At 62.7% G+C, this 20,369-nt stretch overlaps 2 protein-coding genes across 2 annotated transcripts in view; both read right to left on the reverse strand.

Annotated features, from left to right (window-relative positions):
* Nucleotides 1–2,917: 2,917 nt before the first annotated feature.
* On the reverse strand, nucleotides 2,918–7,860 carry GPR153 (G protein-coupled receptor 153; the record flags this gene model as incomplete). The annotated part of the gene is made up of 5 exons (XM_079698229.1): nucleotides 2,918–3,583; nucleotides 4,041–4,225; nucleotides 4,835–5,027; nucleotides 6,737–7,166; nucleotides 7,505–7,860. The coding sequence occupies 5 exons, from the start codon at nucleotides 7,858–7,860 to the stop codon at nucleotides 2,918–2,920; spliced, it is 1,830 nt and encodes a 609-aa protein (XP_079554355.1).
* Nucleotides 7,861–15,166: 7,306 nt separating this feature from the next.
* The window catches only part of ACOT7 (acyl-CoA thioesterase 7), a gene marked incomplete at its 5' end in the record, with an annotated part of 94,414 nt that continues 89,211 nt past the window's right edge, over nucleotides 15,167–20,369 (reverse strand). Inside the window, one exon of the mRNA XM_079697964.1 lies at nucleotides 15,167–15,573. Coding sequence (XP_079554090.1) covers nucleotides 15,475–15,573 — 99 coding nt within the window. The 3' untranslated portion in view covers nucleotides 15,167–15,474. The remainder of the gene's footprint in view (nucleotides 15,574–20,369) is intronic.

Raw genomic sequence — 20,369 nt, forward strand, 5'->3', positions numbered from 1 at the left:
GACAACCCTGGGAGTGCTGTGCGACGTTTTACTCGTCCGAAAATGAGGTCATTGCTGTGCCCGGACTCGAACCCGGGGCTCCCGGCCCGCGAGGGGAAGCCCGGGGCTGGAGGACAGGGATCCTGCCCCGAGCCCAGGAAGAGATCCTAGCACCTCCTCCCACCAGCTTGAAATTCAAAATAAGGACAGTGCGAACTTCTGAAATGGGTATAAAGAGGCCACGAAGATTCTAATTTCTCCCATGATGCCTACTTAGGTGAATCTTTTTGAACTACCAACATCAACTTTGTATAAAACGTTTCTCATTTTGGGCTGTCCCTGCCTTGCCGTGTGCTAAACCCGTCCTGGTCAGACCGCGGGGAGAGGGCGACCCGGCTCCCCTACCGCACCCAGCGGGCTCTCCGGTGCTGGGGCGGGGGTCCTGCAGTGGTGGTCCCGGGGCGGCCTCTCGGGTCTCAACTTCCCAACACTAATCCTTCTGCAGGGCACCAGGCTCCTGCAGGCCACCAGGTGGCGATCTTACATCGCGGACCCAGGGCACGTCCTCCAAATTCCAACCCAGGCTGGTGGGCGGGTCCTCCGCTAGGCACGGCTCCAACTGCTCTGCCTTCCTCGCCCTCCAGAATCAGCCTCACTGGGGTTAGCGGTCCCTGAAGCCAAACCCGGGCAGGGGCTGCCATCTGCACTCAGAGGTCATCTCCGCCCTTTATTAGGGCTTTTGGAGCCCACCAGGCCACTCCATCCTGCTGCTGTTCCAGGTCTGACTCACTCGCTGGGTGGGGCCGCTGGATTTGCCTAGAGGAAGGGGCAAGTCCAATCCAAAGGAAGGGTGCACTAGTGGAGGAATTCAGGACCCAGAGGGAGAGACGTTTAGGGGCAGCTGGCCAGCGGTGCTGTTAGGTTCTAAGTGTTTCCATGAAACCGGCCTCGGATTGCCTGGTGCAAATCATAGGAAGTTTTTATTAGATTCTGTACGGAAGATAAATGCTCAGTTGTCAAAAAAACTACAAACGGATCCCTGGCTCTGGGCTGGGTGGTGGTATGAAGACAGAGCTCCCTCCACAGTGAACCCAGGGTCAAGCTGCTCATCAGAGCAGCACACGGGCCTGGAGGCTAGACAAAGTGAGAGAGGGAGCCCCACGCTCCGGGGGCCTCTGCTGGGGGTCCTCCCTCCTCTTTAATAATTTTGTAAAAACCAGGACTGGAGAGGGACCTCAGGGGACCACGCCTCCCTGCAAGTACGGCCGTTGAATATGAAATACACAGATTGGACATAAAAACCCAAGGTGACAAATCGGCCGGCGGGGGGTGGGGAACAGTGGCTAACTGGCTACCTCTGCCCCCATATCACATGTTGGTCCTTGAAGGCACAGCAGCGTCAGCGAGGCAGGCCTCCCACGGCTGAAGCTGGACCGGAGCCCCCTGCCTTCCTCACCTGTGGCCAGCTCCTCCCCGCCCAAGTTACCCCACAGCCAGAGACAGAGCTGCGAAGTCCCCCCTGTTCTCCCGGCTCCCAGAGGCCTCTCTGGAGCTGGGACCCTGTCTGGAGGGTGAGGAGACAGGCTTGGCCACCTGAGGAGCAGAGGCAGTGCTGCAATTCCAGGCTGCAGAGCAGGAGGGAAGAGGGGTAGACCAGCTCCTTGCGGGCCCTGGAACCCCCTCCAGATCTTCACATGTAGGGGCCACCGCATGGAGGCAGGGGATGGAATGAGACAGCCTTTGCATTCACCCCGGCCCCTCCAGCTCAAAGTCCACAGCTATGCCTGGGCTTCTCCTGAGCCTGAGTCGGGGGTCTTCCTCCATGCAAGACCCAGCAGGCCCTCCCCAGGGCCCAGGGCCAAGCCCAGGCCTGCAAGAGGTCTGCCCAGCATGGAGAGCAAAAGAAGACCCCTGCCCCAGGGTGGAGGAAGACTCTTACCAGGGACCAGGCCTTGAACCCAGAAGCTGCGAGGCCTCTAAGCCAAGATCCCTTCCTGGCCAGACCTGCACGGGTGGGGGATGGGCACCAGGATAAGGAAGCCCGCTCCCCCTTTGCTTCAGTTTTCTCCACCACGTACCCACGGCCTTCATGATGGGAGTCACAGAGGTGGCTGACATGTGCATAGGCAATGGAGGCACAGTGATGAGGGTGGGATGCTAACAGCGGCCAAGGCGGGTGTGTGCCAACGGTGATGGTGCCAAAGTGGTGTGCTTTAGCTCGGCTGCGTAGAGTTCTCAAGGGGGCCAGGGGCACTGAGTGTGGGAGGCCTCAGGCTTGGGGGCCACGCCAGGCCCCTGAAAACTGAGCCCCACAAGGGACCCATGGAGGGTCCTCCACTACTCTTACTCTCTGTCCCCTCAGTGGCGGCCAGGGGCACACAGACCAGGAGACTTTGTCCAGACAGTCCTGAGACCTAACATGGTCGCCTGCTCGTCACAGATGCGGAAACCAAGGCAGAACAAGTCAGCAGGGAGCCCTGCTCAGAGAACTTGGCTTGGGCTCTGAAGACCCCTGTGCTTACAGACCCTCTGTACCCCGCCTGCTGAGGTGTGACAATTACGGGGCAGAGTGGGAAGCCGGGTGCAGTCTGGTGGCTCCTGCAGGGCTGGGCTTTGTTCCGTCCGGCGGTAGCCAGCTGCCCCGTGCGGAGCCCGCCTTTTCCCAAGCCCCAGCCTCACTCTGCCCAGAGATGCCCTGCCCAGAGGCTGGTCCGTGCCCAGTGTGGTCGTCCAGGGTGGGCGTTGCCCCTCCAGGCAATGGCCGCTTCCGGGGCGGCACACAGCCGCCGCCCAGTCAGGGCTAGCGCAAGTCCAGGCGCCGCCGGCGGTCTCAGCGTAGCCTGCCCCGAGCCTGGGCCGGGTTAGGATGGCATCTTTGGTGCTTTGGCCCCGTGGGTGGCCCGGCCCGCCTGGAGACTTGGGGAGGCCCCGGCGGGCCCTAAGACGCCGAACCTATCGAGTCCGAGTGCAGCGTGACGTAGCCCGACGACTCCGAGGGCGAGCTCAAGAAGCTGCTGGTGCTGCCGCCGCCGCCCGCCGCGCGCAGGCCCCCGGGTTCGCCCCACGACGCGCTCAGGCCGGTCCGCAGGGTCCTGGGATGCGCGTGTGCGGCCGGGCGCGGCCCGGGGCTCCGTTGCGCGCCGCCGCCGCCAGGGGGCGCCGCGTCCCCGCTTGGCTGGGCGCCGTCGCGGGGAAGGGCGCGGACGGGGAAGGGCCCCGGCGAGGCGGGCTGGCGGCTCAGGGCCTGCGGCTCCCGCTCGAAGGCGGTCAGCGCGAAGGCGTCGGGCAGCAGCGAGGCCGAGGCGCAGCGGGCGCCGGGCCCGGCGCGGCGGCGCGGGCTGCCGGGGGGCGAGCCGGGGGCGAGGCGCGGGCCGTCGTCCAGGGCCGGGGGGCGCAGCGACAGCAGGCTCTCGGCCGAGCGACGGCGCGGGCGGAAGGGGGGCGCGTCCTCCGCCAGCAGGCCGCCGCGGCGCCGGTCGGGCCCGCCGGGCAGCACCAGGGCGGCCAGGTCCTCGCCAGAGCCCCAGCGCGGTAGGAACGTGGGCAGCGGAACGGCGGCCCACAAGTCCGTGTCGTCGTGGGAGAAGCGTCGCGTGGGCGGGACCTGTCAGGACCAAGGGGTTAACCCGGGCTGCCCTCCTGGAAAAGGGGGACCTAGCCTCCCCTCACCGGGCAGGGCCACCTGAGGTCAGGGACCAGGCCTGGTCCAGGGCACCCTGGTTTGGAGCTGTGAGATTTGGGGCAAGTGACAATCTCTCCAAACCTTAGTGTTGTCATCTGTAGCTTGGGTCAGCTGGGGAGAAGTCCCCTTGAGTAGGGTGCTGAGCCCCAAGGAAACAACACAGGCACCGAATGGACCATCCTCCTAGAGCACCAGCGAACTTGGGCACAGGGGCTGGGGTGCCGCCCATGGGTCCACCTGCACAGGCTCTGTGACCTGGGGCCAGCCCGTCTTGGGAGGATGAAAGCCAGCCCCAGGAGCTGTGGCAGGCGTGAGATGGGCTCAGAGAGGAAAGGCCTTGGAGAGGCATATTTGCATCTCCAGCCCTGGCTGTCCCTACCTGCAGGTACTGCATCTTGTCCTCCTGCAAGGGCCGCAGAGGGTGGAAGTGGGGCAGGTCCCCCTCCAGGGCAGAGAGCTCATACTTGGCCGTCCTGTCCAGGGCCACAAAGTCACCCCCATAGCTGTAGTCCAGGGAGCGGTCCAACACTAGGTCTGGGGGGGTGCCACCTTCCAGGCTGGTTTCTGCAGGGCGGGGCAGAAGCTTAGGGCCGTGGAAACTTGGGGGCATCCAGGAATGGGTCCCAGGGACCCCCAGAGACACACGCAGGGCTGGTGGGCTGGTTAACAGAAAAGGAGAAGGGCAGGGTCCTCTATGCAGATCCTGACTCTGCCACCTTTTAGTTGAGGGACGGGGGAAGGCACAGACCCTGAGCCAGCTTCCTCCTCTACGGGGGTGAGAACTAAATAGACACAAGGAGCTGACACTGCCTGGCAGGTGGCAAGGGCTCAGCCCAGGGTCACATTATTACTGCTGGCAGGGAGACAGGACCGGTCTACAGGAGCCCCGGGGCAGTTCGCCAGGACCCCTAAGGTTGGAAGCTCCACGAAACACATTCAGGCTGGAGCCCACAGCCACTCTGTTAACCAGAATGTCTGATTAACTGGAACCCTGGGGGCGGCCAAGCCATACAGGGGAATGCCCCATGGGACACCAGGCTTGGGTCCTTCCTTTAGGAGTTTAAGAACCTCTGGGGTAGAACATGGGGGCTCTGACAGCTGTTATCCCGGGGACCCCCAGCGACCCCACTCAGGCGCCACTCTCCCTGGGGGGCATTTTCAGACCATCCTCACCGTCATCCGGGTCCTCATCGTCGGCCATGAGGGCCACGCACTTCTCCCAGACAGCCTTGAGGTCAGCGCGGTAGCGGTCGCAGGCCCAGAGGAATACGGGCAGCAGCAGGGCCTGGGTCACTGAGCACCACAGCACACACAGTGCCATCCAGGGCGCCGAGGCGTCAGCCCACAGGCTGCTGAAGCTCACCACCTGTGGGCACAGGGCTGGGCCTGGCACCCGGCAGGAGCCCCATCACCCAGCTTCCCTTCCCAGCCTCAGTTCTCCCACCTGTGGGGCAGGTCTGACGGCCCACCTGCCGGAGGAGGGGGAGGGGGAGACGGACAAAGCTCTGGGGTTTTGGGCGGGAAAGAGACAGAGTGTGAGGGGAGAAGGCCCTGCCCACCGACAGCCGCTGGTGCCGAGATGCCCAGTCACAGCCCCGTGTGTGCAGAGCCCTTCACAGTGCACCGGGTAGCACTGGGCATGGCCTCCCTCATTTCACCCGTGACTGCCCAAGGAGGAGGAGGCGTGGGTTACCATCCCCTTTTTGAGAGCCAGGTCTCAAGTCTCCCAGTTCAGGGACCTTTCTACCATCCCCGCTGCTCCATGGCTAGTGGCCTCCTCGGCCCCGCCCCTACTCTGAGGGTCTAGACCTCCGACCCCAGAGGTCTAGAATCAAAGTAGTTTCTGGGGGTCAGAGGATCCAACCAGGTGGCCTTTGGGTCACTGCCTAGGGACGCCTCATTCTTCTGCTCCCGGGAGAGTTCATTCCCCCACTGAGTGACATAATTATTCCTCTTTCAGAGCAGAAGTGGGCATGATGCAGACATCATGTTGGTTCTTCCATGCGAGCTGTGTGACCCTCAGAAAGATGCTAAACCTCTCTGGGGCTCAGTTTCCTCATCTGTGAAATGGGCCAAGAACACCCCACAGGGTGAGGTAAAGATTCCAGACACCGTACCAGGCCCGCAGCCTGGAGTGGGTTCCACACACAGCCCTGAAGAGAAGCTGGGGGGCCCTTCCTCCACTGCCGTTCCCGTCTGGCTCTGCAATTTCACACACGCATCTTCCGTCTATCAGCAAGGGACTGGGGACACCAGGCCCCACTGCACACAGGAGGACTCTACCTGGGGCGTACCTGGCCCACTGAGGGTGGGCCAGAAGGTCACCCCTGACTATGAGGCTGCCACACCACCTGTCACCTTCTGGAGCTTGGGTCCTGCAGTGACTCCCTGCCCAGCTGCTAGGATGAAGCCTCCATCTGGTCCTTGCCCCTAGACCCTTCCCTGTCCAGCTCCATAGCCTTCAGGGGCAGGGCTGGAGCCCTATCAGTGGGAGGGCTTGTCTTTGAGTCCAGACATCATTCTTGGGCTAGGCCTGGGGCATAGCCTCACAGACAGGACCCCAGGCAGCCTCGGTGGACCTTGGACCCTTGCTGGCAGGGTCTTCAGACCAGCCCTCACCTTGACCTTCCTCAGCTCCTGGGATCAAGTCCAACTCCCCAGCACACATTCAAGGCCTGCCCTGCCTCCCGATTCAGGATCAAAGCCAGTTCTGCCACACTAAATCCCCCCTCTGTCCATCCTGGGACCTGGACCCACCAGGAAGCCTGTGGCATGTCACCCCACCTTCCACACCCTCTGCATCAAATGGGTCTCAGGTCAGGAAAGTCCCCTGCCGTGTGACAAAAGACCCTGGTCTCTGCAGCCACCTGACATGGTGCCCTGACTCTAGGTGGGTCATTTGACCTCTCTGAAGTTCAGTTTCCACCTCTGTAAAATGGGGATGATGACGATGCCTCCTGAAAAGATCGGGTGTGAGGATTCAACCACCTAATGCCTAGAGCACGCCCAGCCCCAGGGCTGTCCCAGAGCCCATGTCCCCCCGCCAGGTTCCTACCACCCGCCAGGCTCACCCACCAGCACAGGGAAGCCCATGAGGCAGTCGTATATGACGACGATGGTGGCCACCAGGCCGGTGATCTGCAGCGAGGTCCTGGCGGGCTCGGAGCCGTCGATGGAGGAGCGGCGCTTGCCCTGCGCGTCCTCCACCACGATGGTGGGCACGGTGAAGGCGTGGCGGTCAGCCCGGCGCCCCACCCGCACCGCCAGCGTCTGGAAGAGGGCGATGGCCGTGCAGACCATGCCCATGGCCATGCTGCCGCCCACCAGCAGCAGGAAGCAGACGCCGAAGCCCAGGCCAATCTCAGCCACGATGAAGTGGCAGCCGTGGGTGTAGAAGCGCTCGCTCGTGTCATGCCAGCCGACGGCAGGCAGCGCCGACAGGATGAAGGACACCATCCAGATGCCCATGACCGTGTGCACCGCCTGCTTCTTGGCGTTGCTTAGCCTGGCATGGGGTGGGGGCAGGACAGAGGGACCTGGCGTCACTCACAGGGTCTCTCCACAGGTCCCTGGGGACCGGCAGAGGGTCCTCAACTGCCCCAGCCCCGCAGTCAGCACATCGTCACGTGTCCTTCTCACCGAGCCCTTCTGCACCGGACACTGTACGCACCCACGTACACCTACACGTGCCCGCCCCTGCAACCCCAGCACAGCATGGGGGCGGCACACCGCACAGGGACCCTGTCCCCACACCGAGGGTACCTGCACGCTCAGGCACCCACGTCCCCCTCTCCAAGGACACCAGATGTTCAGGTGCACACGGGCACACGCCCAGGAACTCACCGGTAGTTGACGGGCCAGCGGACCATCCACATGCGGTGGTAGGAGAGGGAGGTGACGGAGAAGCAGGTGGCCAGGGTTAGGGTGTAGAAGGTGGAGACGAAGACCTTGCAGAGGCCCTCGTTCCAGTCGTAGTCGGGGCGCTGGCGCCGCAGCTGCACCACGGCATAGGTGGCGATGGGCACGGCCACGTTGAGCATGTGGGTGGCCGCGAGCGTGCACAGCAGGAACTCCAGGGGCTTCCACTTCTTCTGCTTGGCCCCCACGCTGAGGATGCCCCACGCGTTGGCCAGCAGGGAGAGGCCTCCGCAGGCCAGCCAGCCCACCGCGCTGCCAGGCAGCCGCCACTCATCACTCATGGTGCAGACGGGAGCTGGCCGGTGGCTGGGACATCCTCCTCCAGCCAGGCCTCAGCTCAGAGCAGCAGCCCTCACACGCGGCGGCCTGGGGACACCAGGGACCGTGAGCATCTGCAGTGGGTTTGGGGGGAGCCAAAGAGCTCTCAGTGACTCTCCCTTGGGCTCCGGCAGTGCAGCTCTTGGGGCTCTTGGGAGTGCGAGATAGAGGGGGTCCCCTCATGCTCCATTGCCTGTCTGGTCCTGGCTTGGGAGGGGCTGCTTCGCCCTCCTCTCCCCTCTATGGAACCTCCTGGCTCCCAGGGGGTGTATACAGGGGTGCTCAATAAGTGCACATCCCCTCACTTCCACCTACTCCTGGTCAAGGTGCGGCATCTAGGCTTCCTTCCAGGCCGCCTGCATCCTCAGGGAAGCCGCCAGGCCGGGCCCAGGTGGGCGCTGTGCCGTGTGTGTACCTGGTCCTGTCCCAGAACCAGCCCTCTCACCATCAAACTCCCAAAATCCTCACGCAGCCCACGCGAGGCTCCCCCAGTGCATGTTGGGGGCCCTCACTTTCGTTGGTCCCACTTCCTTTGGCCAATGAGGACATGCCTGGAGGATAAGCCCCCTGAACCTCCCCTGTGAGGAAGGGATGCTCTGGGGACCACTCTTGTGCCCACCTTGGGAAAGGGCGGCCTGCTTTACCCAGCTCAGCCCCCAGCAGGCCTTCCTTGACCGAGCACACCTGGCAGGCCCTGGCAGTACACCGGGCTGGGGGGCACACTAAGCTCTAGCGTACTCGCCATGTGACCCCAGCAAAGTCCCTGCATCCACGTCCTACTCTGAGATGGGGACGATGAGGCTCCTTCCTCCAGGGGGAGGCTGGGGTGGACAGACGCCACATCTCTAACGCCTGGGGCCGGCCCGGTCTCACACACGGTGGCTGCTCTGGTTGCCGTGGGCAGCATAGGACTGTAGCTGGTCCAGGGACCAGAACCTGCCCCCAAGGACAGCCTGTGGATAGGCAGGAACCAGGGACCTAGGACGCGGGGCAGGAGGCACGTGCTGGGGAGCCGCCCCATCCTGCCCGTGGGCCAGGCGGTGAGGCCCCCTCCCCAGCTCAGCGCGTCCCTGCGCAGAGCGCTGGCCGGCCCCTCTGATATGAGGCCCCCCACAGCAGGCCCCTCTGGCCACAGCCTGGAGCAGGTGGCGTGGGGGACAAGTGCAGTGCTCAGTGCAGGTCTCCTGTGCATGCTGCCTGCACTTGGGCCTTCTCACCCTCTAGCCTGTGTAATCTCATTGGCTGCACATTTGCTGCCCCCAACACTCACGGGCACCACTGAACCAGACCCAGCCACGTGATCCTTCAGGGACTGTTTCCAGCTTGGGGTGGACAGGCCACCGCAGGCCCCTGGCGCTCAGGACAGGGGAAGTGACACCTCCCGGCCCGCTGCCAGGCTCCCCTGCTTGTCTCGTACAGGGTGCGGCCTGAGCCCCATGGACACCGAAGGATCTCTTGAGTCCTGATGGGTCTCATTCATCTCTGCGCCCCTGCGGTGGGCCTGCCCAGACCCCTGACCCACAGGAGGAGTCTAATCTGGACCACACCAGTGCCCACTAAGGGCCTTTTAGTGGGGGCTGGGGGACTTCTGGGGCCGGGGAACTCCCTTCCCAAACATTAGGCTTCTGCTCGCAGAGCTGCCTCCCCTTCCCCACCCCAGCCCCAGCGTGGGAGGTGAGGTGGCCCCGCTGAACCCTCCACCAGTCGTTCTGGTGTCCAGCAAGCCTCCTTGACTTCAGCATACAGAGGCCACTCGGTGTGGGGTGAAGGGCTGTTAAGACTCCAGCTTTAGCTCCCCAGCCAGTCACGTGACTCAGCTGGGCCTCAGTTTTCTCATCTGTACGTAGACATGATGGTATCTACCTCGAGAAGTGTGTGGGTAGCCGGGAAGCGGTGCCAGGGAAAGCGCTTACAATGGAGCCAGGCACACAGTAAGTGCTCAATAAATGCTTGCCACGTAGATGTCTGTACCAAAGACCTCCCTGCTCACTGAGCTATGCTGTCTCTTCAAGACACTGAGCTCAGAGGTGTGCATGAGCCTCAGACCTGCAGGCAGACGCACAGTCACCCCAGCCAGAACCTGGGACAGCCCAGCTTGGAGGGTAATGAGGCCACAGGGCTACACACAGCCAGGTGGGGTGTCTGGCAGCCTACCAGGGGTCCAGAGCGGGCAGAGTCTGCATGCTGCTGTGGGCCAGAGGCTTACACTATCAAATAGAAAACCGGATTCGGCAGGCACCTGGTGGCCTGCCATCTATTTCTACTTGCATCGCGCCGCCTTGGCCATCAGATTGGGAGGCCTTCCCTCAGAAGCCCAAGCAGGCTGTCTGACTCCTGTGACCCTGCGCCCGGCCCAGCCCACCCTGCCCACCTGTTGATTGCTGGTGCAGAGTGGTAGGGAAGGTGCCACAGGCTGCCACTGGTACAACCCTTCCTGGTGCCGGTTCTTCCCTGAGTCTAGCCGAGCAGTGTCTCACTGCAGGGAAAGGCCCTAGGTCTGTGGGCAGGAGAATGTGCCCTACAAGTAGAGGGAGGAGGCAATCCTCCTTCGAACAGGCACACTCCCCTCAGTTCGCACCCCCAGTGATCTTGTCTGAAGGACTGACATCGTTCCCATTTTATAGATGGTTAAGGAGAGGTAACCAAGCTCTTAGGTTCCCGAGCCAGGATCCAAACTCCACTCGCCTGACATCAAAATCCTGATGTCTGAAACATTAAAATGCTCGGAAACTTGGCATTTTTTTGTTCCTTGAGCTGAGGTTGTCTTTCTGGGCCTCCTGCCCCTGCAAGATGGGTTCTACTGTCCCCACAATGCAGATGGGAGCACTGAGGCTCAGAGCCCAGTGCAGCACAGGGAGGACGTATGGAGGCTGGCTTTGTGGACTCCTGAGCGTGGTGGTCCTGCGATGGGGGAGGAGTGTCACCGGGGTGGGGTGGAGAGCAAGGTCTCCAAATGCAGAGTGAGAGGGGGCCGGCTCTGCGGAAACAAGGAGACCCCCTTCCTCCAGGCTGGTGACACCTTCTGTTCATTCTCAATCACAGGGAGCAGGGGACACTAGGGTCCAGACCCCAACACTCCAGGAGGGTTGCCGCCCCCTATTGGGAAGTTTCTCCCGCAGCCCACTCAGGCTCCGCAGCATTTCAGGACTGGGCTTCCCCCTCCGCCTGGATCCCGGAGACGCTCCCTGCCCCCACCCCCACCCCAAGACACCGCAGTGCAGGCTGCAGGTGTGGCGGGCCTGGGACCCACCGGACTCTCTCCGCAGGGTCTGCGGGCGGGGCTCCGGCGTGACGTCGCGGCCCCGGGCCAATGAGGCCGCACGGCCCCCGGGCTCGATTGCGCAACAAAGAGAACCCAAAACTTGAAAGGATTCCCGGGCTCAGGCTGCCGCCCCCAGGCTACTCTCCGCCGGCGCTGCTACCCATCAGTCCCGCAGGGCCCCGCTCGGCCGCCGCCCAGGGCGGAGCTCTCGGCGAGTAGCCTCCACATCTCCGCCACGCCCGCCCCCCACCCCCGTGGTCCCCGCTCCTCTGTCCTCCGATCCCCCGCCCGGCCAGGCGCGCGGTCCTGCCCCAGCGGGGCCCCCAGCTCTGCCCAGCCCCGAGGGCGCGTCCGAGCGTCGGCCGCGAGCCGAACGCTGACGGGACTGCGGTCCCGGACGCCTCCCGAGTTACGCTGGGCAGGGGTGGGCCCAAGACCCACAGACCGGCCATCCCCGCCCCCTGAAAGCAAGCCCCCCGGGGCGGCGCTGCTAGGCTCAGAAGAAGGGGCGGACCCCAGGGAAGTTACCCTGAAGGTCCCCAAGTTGGGGGGAGGGGTGCGCGCCTTAAGCGGAGCTCGCGGCCATCGGACAGACCCCGTGACCGACCGACCACGGACAGCCCCTCCCCGCCCAAAGTCCTCCCGCCGGGGGTCCCCTGCCCGGTCGCCCCCGGGCCAGGGCGGCGGCGCTCACCCTGCATTCGGGCGCCCGGGGCTCCAGCTCGCTGCTCCCGCCTCCGGCTCCGGCTGCGGCTCCCGCGCCCCCCGGCCGAGCGCGGGCCGCCGGGGACCGCGTGGGTGGCCGGCGGCGGAGCGGCCAGCGGGCCGGGGCATCCTGGCGGCGGCCGCCCGTGGCCTGCGCGTTCCGCTCTTCTCTTCTCGGCCTCGCCGCCCCTCCCTCCCTCCCTCCCTCTCTCCCTCCCTTCGCGCCGCCGCCGCCGCCGCCGCGCTCCGATCCCGCCGCTCGGCTGGCTGCGCCCGGGCGGCCGGGGGCGGGGGGCGGAGCAGGGCGCAGGCCTCCGCGGGCGTCTCCACACCGCCCCTCGGACCGCCCACCCCCTCCCCTCGGAGGCGCGGCCCGCCGCGTGTGTCTGTGTGTCTGCCGCGCGTTTCTCTCGTACCCGCGGGGGCGCGCCCTCCGCATCCGCGCCGAAGCCCCCTAGGGAGGGCGGCGCCTCCCGCGACGCCTGGATCACGCTTGGGCCTCTCGCTGCCGACTCGGGTCTGTCCATACTCCCGGTCTGTCCATACTCCCGGGTCTGTCCATACTCCCGGTCTGTCCATACTCCCGACGCTGGCTGCGAGCCTCCTGGGGAAGACCTAGGCCAAGGGGGCCTGGGGCAGGAATGGACAGTGGGGACCTAGGGCCGGCGGTGGGGGGCTCAGGGAGGCCTTCCTGAAGGAAGTCACATCTCAGGTGAACTATAGGGGCGGGGCGTAAGGAGAACTTGGGGACCCTGAGGACTTGTGGCCTCTAGAAATTGGGGAGTCGTTTATGGGGGGAGCCAGGGCAGGAAGAGGTGAGGTTGGGTCAGCTAAGGATTCAGACTCACCCTCGGGCCTTGGTGGGGCGGGGGTTCCACCGCGGGAAGCGAGTGAATGGACCACTGGGCTGCCTGCCGGGTGGTTGTCCCTCCCACAATGGGCTCCGAAGTGTTCTCTGTGAAGCTGAGACCACGACCACGCAGCTGGGAGAGGCCAGGACCTGCGACCTGGCACCCCTGGCCCTCTCTCTTCCCTCCCTCAGGAGCTTGCCCTTCACGTAGCACTCCTAGCAGGGCACAGGCTGTCACCTCTAGGCTAGCTGGGGAAACCCATTAGTCCCCTTGATGGGGTTCTCTGGAGACCCAAGTCACAAGAGAGAGTGGCCTCTGGCATCCTGGCCTCCCAGCCAGTCAGAGGATCCCGCCTGCCTCTTCTAGAAAGCCAGTGACCACACACACCCCGGACGAAAGGCCTCCAGAGTCACTCTGGGCTGCCCCGCAGGGCACTGTCCTGCCCCGCAACTGAGAGCATCCACGAGTGCCCAGCCCTGTGTCCGGAGGAAGGCGGGCATCTGCTCGGGACTGGACTCAACCAAATGCAGCCAGTGCTGCCTGTACCACTCCATAGCCTGGCTTCTGTGCCCACCTACACCATCTCCTCCACACCCCAGAAACAGCTGGGGAGTTAGAAGCAGCTTTTAGAGGGCCCAGAGTGAGTCTTGGGATCAGGTGTTTTTTTTTTTTTTTTGGCCGTGCTGCGTGGCACGTGGGATCTTAGTTCCCCAACCAGGGATCGAACCCTCACCCACTGCATTGGAAGCGTGGAGTCTTAACCACTAGACCGCCAGGGAAGTCCCCAGGATCAGTCTCAAACAAAAGTAAAAGTGTTTGTATAGCAAGGCTCCACAATGAAGCAGAGCTGGTGAACGGCAAGTCCTGGGCCATGCGCTCCCTGTGTGTGGCTTCTGGGTGGTCAGGGCCCCTGATGAGCTCTCCGTGGACAGGCCAGCTCCCTGCCCATGTGACCCTGGTTGTAAATAGGGCATCAGCAGTAGGACGCTGACACAGGGTAGCTGGTAGTCAAGTGTGGCATTTCTAAGGCAAACAGGCAATCCAGCCATCCAGAGCACGGGCCAGGCCGCCGCCCAGCTGGCAGAAGGCAGCCTGCCCCACGCCTGTGGCCCCAAGCGCACCTCCACGAGCGAGCCCAGCTCACCACAGCCGCCTGTACTAGTGCCCCTGCCCCTGGCTTAGCTGGCTCTGGGGGCAGGTGGGAGATTAGCTTCCGATGGCCACCGTGGGGAACCCCAGGGCCCAGGCACTTTGGGGCCGGCGTGGCCGACTCTGGTTTCTCAGACCAAGGCTTTGGCCGGCCTGGGCTGGCTCGCCTCCACACCACTCCCTGCCCAGGGCACTGCCTACAGCCTTCAGGAAGTTGGCACAGGGTGCGGGTGGAGCTGGGGAGGCTGAGGCAGCCTCCAGGGGGCCGGGGGGGCAGGGTGGGGCTGCCATGGCCTCCTGTGGTCTGTTCCCTCCCCCTGCTCCCAGGCAGGAAATAACCCCGTCAGCCAGGACTGGGGCCGAGATGGATTCTGGAGGTCCTGGCGGGCGTTTCTGCACATCTGGAGCCACGTTCTCTCTGTTGGGGCCCGAGGGAGCCCTGCGTGAGGCCGTAGTTGTTGGTGGCCAGTCTCATCCCCAGACTTCGGGGACCAGCCTGGGTCAGGAGCGTTCTCCTAGGCGATGGTGACCCCAAGTGCTTGGCGGAGGGGCCTTTCTCAGGTGGGGCTGGGGCTGGGGGGCTGGAGTGGCCTTGGCAGCGTATCTGCCCTGAGGCTGCTGGACCAGGTGCACACACACAGCCTCATACTTCACATGCGCGCACACACGTGCACAGAGACAGGGATGCCGACACACGTGCACACGCGCGCACGTGAGCACGCACACACACACACACTGCCCCTCGGACCCCCACCCCACGAGCCTTCCCAATAACCCCCCTGCCCGAGTGGCTGGGGGTTCCCACATCGGGCACAGGGGCCCTGGTACCAGCTGGGGAGGCTCCCTCCAGCAGGATCCCTGCCTCGTGCTCCGAGGTGTCTCAGCTGCCTCCAGGGAGCAGATGCCAGGCCCAGGGCACTGTGGTCTGGTCTGGCTGAGCCCGGCTCTTTCTGCCCAGCTCCTTGCCTGAGTCCTCACAAAAGCTCCCCAGCCCCCATCGACAGGAAGGCCAGTGGGACACTGGTTGGGGCCTCGGAGCCAGGACACGGAACCAGGGCCCAGGAGGGGGTTGGAGGGTGGGAAGGAAGGGGTGCTCTCTCTCTGTCCAGCAAGCCGCCGGGCAAACACAAATGGGCGCCGCTGTGCCCAAGGTTCTGGGGTATGTGCAGGTACAGGCACCCGGCGGGGGGGGGGCAGGAGGGTGGCCCTGAGGAAGGGGGGCGCCCATGGGAGCCCACAGCCCCCAACACCCCGGGGAGAGCAGCCGCCCAAGACAAACAACCACCCAGACCAAGGTCCAGCCAAACAGCAGCTTTATTAGTGATGCTGGGCTCTTTCCATACCATACAGCGTGCGCCCCAGTATTCCCCAGGGTTTCCAGGGAATGCCTTGGGGCGTCGGGACAATACTGTGTAGCATTTACACTGGGATGATATAAATAAAGCTTTGGTGTATAGGTTTCCAGGAGAGGTTAACACAGGTTAACACTGCGAGACAAATACTTCACACAACACCAGCTGTCAACGTGAACTGGGTTTTTGGCCAAGGGGTAACTTCTAAATGATGAGATGCTGGGGGCTGCTCCAGGCCCCAGCGGTAGGAGGGGGCGTCTAGGGCTGAGGCTCCGCTTGACCCTGTCGTTTTGCCTTCATCTGCAGGTACCGCCCTTTGCCTTCCTCAAAGCGCTTCTTCTCGTCCTCAGTCTCGGGCTGTGGACCACACACAGAGAAGCAGGCAGGTTAGAGAACCTGTGACTGCACCGTAGCCGGGGCCCCGCCCCGCCCCGCCCCGAGGGCACAGAGAACCCGGCCCAGGACCCATCTTCCTGACAGCCCACAGCCAGCATCTCTCCCCATGTCGCCTTCCACAGCAGGCCGAATCCTGAGCCCAGCGCCACTTTGGTAATGAACTTCAGCTGAAAATGCAGTTGATGATGGAACGCGGGAGGGGAGGCCTAAAGCAGAGACGAGCCAGAGCAAGGAAGAGGGGGACCCCACGCTTGCGCCGCTCCCAGGGAATGCCAGCGGCTCTCCGTCTCTGCCCCGAAGGGAAGTGGGGACAAACACCGTGCTGGCTGGGTGACCTTGAGAAGGCCGCTTTATTGTACTAGGAGTGAGCGACCACATTGTGGGCAGCGAGCCCTGGCCAGCACAGACGCCTAGGAAGTGGCACCGGGTGTCCTTCTCACCTCTTCTCTGCTGCTTCCTTCCTCTGAGCAACCTAAGGAGCTAGGTACCTGAGTGACCAGCGGGACTTGGCCAAGGGCTGGGTTTTGCCCAGGACAGTCCTGGCTTGTGCCTGCCGACCCAGCAGGATGGCGAACAGTGCCCCCTCGCACTCTTGAGAGTGGCCTGGCCTGGCCGCTAAGTGGTGTGGCCCTGGCCAGAGAGGTCCACTGCGGCAGCATCAGGGGGTCACTTCCCAAGGCCCCATCTGTCCCACCGCACAGTTCTCTCTCGCCGTCTGGGGCCAGGGATTCGGGCTTAAAGGGCTGTGCGATTCCTCTGGGACGACACTGCCTTGAGACACTCTGAGGGTGTCTGAAAGCCAAGGAAATGGGGCAGTTGCCCTTCATCCACAGTGACACCAAGCCCTAGCAGCTATTTTTGGCCCAAGGGTTTTACAGACAAATGGTATATTGGCAAAAGAGAGAACGATCAGCCAGAGGATGGAATGTCAGGTCATACCACATAGTTCCTCCCCTTCAGCCTTCTCAGCAATTGTTCTCTAAATGTCACCAGGTGTAAACTGTCAAACCTTGCGGCTCAGAGCCAGTAGAACGTTCGGGTACCTGAAACACTAGGATCGTGGTCCTTAGAGTGGTTCCGGTTCCTGTCTGAAGAGTCTCGGGGCAGACGTGGAAAATGGTGGCTTTTCCAAGACACTTTATTTATTTATTATTTTTTTTGTGTGGTACACGGTCCTCTCACTGTTGTGGCCTCTCCTGTTGCGGAGCACAGGCTCTGGACGCACAGGCTCAGCGGCCATGGCTCACGGGCCCAGCCGCTCCGCGGCATGTGGGATCTTCCCAGACCGGGGCACGAACCCATGTCCCCTGCATCGGCAGGCGGACTCCAACCACTGCGCCACCAGGGAAGCCCCAAGACACTTTATTGGAGGCCTGCTCTGTTTTCACCTCTGGCTGACTTTTTAAAAATAAAATTTGAGGCTACTCAGTTTGACTTGAAACAGCACAGGGAGATAAACTGTTCTATCTCAGTTTCAGCAGGCAGTCCTAAGCCGGCAAGACCCCCGAGTCCTCCAGCCCCTGCTGTCCAAGGCACCCCACGAACACAAGTCCACATCCTGCTGGGCCCAGCCGAAGGTTTCTGCACACATCCAGGCAGAATGTGCTAGATCGGGGGCCTCTCAAATGTTCACATATGCATGAATCGCTTGAGGATCTTGTAAATGTGGATTCTGACCCGGTGGGTCTGGGGGTCAGAGGCTGAGACCCGTTTCTTTTTTTTCTTTTTCTTTTTCATAAATTTATTTATTTATTTTTGGCTGCATTGGGTCTTTGTTGCTGCACGCGGGCTTTCTCTTAGTTGTGGCGAGCAGGGTCTACTCTTGCTTGTGGTGCACGGGCTTCTCATTGAGGTGGCTTCTCTTGTTGCAGAGCACGGGCTCTAGGCACATGGGCTTCAGCAGTTGTGGCACATGGCCTCAGTAGTTGTGGCTCACAGGCTCTAGAGCGCAGGCTCCGTAGTTGTGGCGCACGGGCTTAGTTGCTCTGCGGCATGTGGGATCTTCCCGGACCAGGGCTCGAACCTGTGTCCCCTGCACTGGCAGGCGGATTCTTCATCACTGCACCACCAGGGAAGTCCCGAGACCCGTTTCTAACACGGGTCCAGGTGATGCGATGCTGCTGCCCACAGTGCACTTTGGGTAGCAGGACCCTGGCCCCTCCCCATCTCCATCCCTGTTCCAAATGGGGGACAGCCAAAGCGGCCAAGAATGCAAGGTCAAGGCCACCAGGCTAGAACAGTGGGGGCTTTTTCCTCCCCCTCCCCTATATGGAACTTGCTTGGCATGGCTGAGGAGACCTGTGGCTCCCATCCACCTGCAGCCCGAAGGCACAGCCCTTCCTTAGTGGGAGGAGGGGTGTAGCCGGGCTTCCTGCCTGCCTCGCAGACGACCCCATCAGTGCCTATGGGGTCCCAGAGCTGGGGACCGGGGAGTCGGGGCCCGGTGGGGCTGGCTGAGAGGAGAGCTGGAGGAGGGCAGTGGGGGGTCTGGACCACGTTCCAAGGTTCCTGCCAGCTCTAAAAACCCGCCCCTTTCTGCTGGGGCTCTGGAGCAGGCCCTCCTTCTAGCTGGTGGAGTTGCCATCTCGGGGGCAGGGGAAAGAAGGCAAGGGCTTATTAGAAAGAAAACGATTTCTCAGAAGCAAGAGAGTGAGCTTGGCCTGGGTAAGGCAGCAGGACCAAGAGGGGGCGGCTACCAGGCCCTCTGCAGAGCCCCCCGGAGCCAGGGCCTGCCTCGCGAGATGGGCTTCCTGTTTCTCCAGCCCATCAGTGGTCTTGGAAATCAGCAGATGTGGGATTCGGGTGAGAACTGGGTCCCTAAGTGCCAGGGTCATCAGCCAAGTGCTCTTGGGGCTCCAGGGAGCAGGGAGGGCACCCAGGGAGGGTGGCAAACAGCCCCGTGGAGCTGCTGGCGTGAGCTCAGGAGCTGGCGTCCCATCTGTCAGGCAAGGATGGCCCACGTGAGGCCAGGGCCTGGGGTCGGGGGGAGCTGGCACTGGGACTGAGGAAGGGCTGCTGGGCCCGGGAGATGCCCGGGGAGCAGCCCACCCTCTGCGGGCACCTGGCCATGGACCCCTCGGCGCCCCCCACACTGCGCACTTGGGTTCTTCCCCTTGAGGACACACACCACTGTTCCGTTTGCGTTGACACCACTGCCTGCAAACTTGCGGCAGGAGTGCGGGCTCTGTGGCCTCCTGCATCCCAGGTCTCTGTCTCCCGGCTCCAAAAGGGGGATGAAGCCTTCTTGATGATCTGTGGCCAAACAGGTCTGGAAACCTGAATGCTAATTAGCCTCTCCCAGCTAATGATGCACACAGGTCAAAATCTTGAAGTCAAATAAACCTGTTTAACGGTGTTTAATCGGGGCTGTCCCACAATGATTTAGCCAGGGACCCGTTTTCCTAAGGAACCTTACTCCCATCTTGGGGGTGGCCGAATGGGAAGCGCTGCCCACCCTCTCCTGAGGTCAGCTTGTGGCACGCCCTCAGAGCTGGCCGACAGCCCTGGGAGAAAGAAGCCGGGCACAAAGGCCCACCTCACGTGTGAGCCCAGTTACACAAACGTCCAGAACAGGCAACTCGACAGAGAACACAGATTAGTGGTGGCCAGGGGTTGGGGGAGGGATGAAGACTGGCGGTGCGCTGTGTCTTTTGGTTTTTTTTTTTTTTAAAGAAATGCAAGCATTTCTTTCTTGCTTTTTCTTTTTAAATAATTTATTTGTGTACTTATTTTTGGCCACGTTGGGTCTTCATTGTTGCGTGCGGGCCTTCTCTAGTTGTGGCGAGCGGGGGCCACTCCTCGTTGCGGCACGTGGGCTTCTCATTGCGGTGGCTTCTCTTGTTGCGGGGCACGGGCTCTAGGAGTGCGGGCTTCAGTAGTTGTGGCTCGTGGGCTTCAGTAGTTGTGGCTCGAGGGCTCTAGAGCGCAGGTTCAGTAGTTGTGGCGCACGGGCTTAGTTGCTCCGTGGCATGAGGGATCTTCCTGGACCAGGGCTCAAACCCGTGTCCCCTGCATTGGCAGGCGGATTCTTAACGACTGCGCCACCAGGGAAGCCCAGATTGTACATTTTAAGCAGGGGAACTGTACAGCATGTAATTTTATCTGAAAAGCACCCCAGAGGTACAAGTGCCATCCTAGTTTACAGAAAGTCAAAGGGAAGGCTCAGCGGGGCGGTGCCCCATCCAAGTCCGGGCACATGAGGCAGGGGCACCAGGGCGGGAGTGATGCTCACCGAATTAAACCAGGCACTTTCCCTGCCACGGCGCCCGGGCCTGGATGCGTGCACTCCCCACAAGCACACAGACCCCCCACTGCGGGGCCCTGCCTTGGGGAGCTGACCCGCTAGCTGACAACACATGGGAAAAGAGGTAGCCGACGCAGCACTAGGAACGTGACAATGGCAGGGACCAAAGGCAAAGGAGAGCGGAGCAAGGGGGTCTCGAGGGCCAGGCCCTGGGGAGGGTTCCTGGGAAGGCGTGCGGGCACCAGCCAGCCCATGAGAGTCTGTGTAACAACCCAGGAGGGGTCCAGAGCTGTCACGCTCCCCTCCCACCGATGAGGACGCGGGGCAGAGGCTGAGCGAGCGGCCCAAGCGACAGCCGCTAAGTGGCAGAGCCTCGGTTTGAGCTGCCGCCGCCCTCCAGACCAGCCTGTGCTGACGGACTCTCGGGGCGGGCCTGTCGGTGGGCAGCAGGGCACGCAGTGGCCCTCCCGTGTCACCCTGGTGACCCTCCAGAATAAGCCTGGAGCCCCCTGGG

The sequence above is a fragment of the Hyperoodon ampullatus genome, assembly GCF_949752795.1.
Source record: "Hyperoodon ampullatus genome assembly, chromosome: 2".
Classification (NCBI taxonomy): Eukaryota; Metazoa; Chordata; class Mammalia; order Artiodactyla; family Ziphiidae; genus Hyperoodon; species Hyperoodon ampullatus.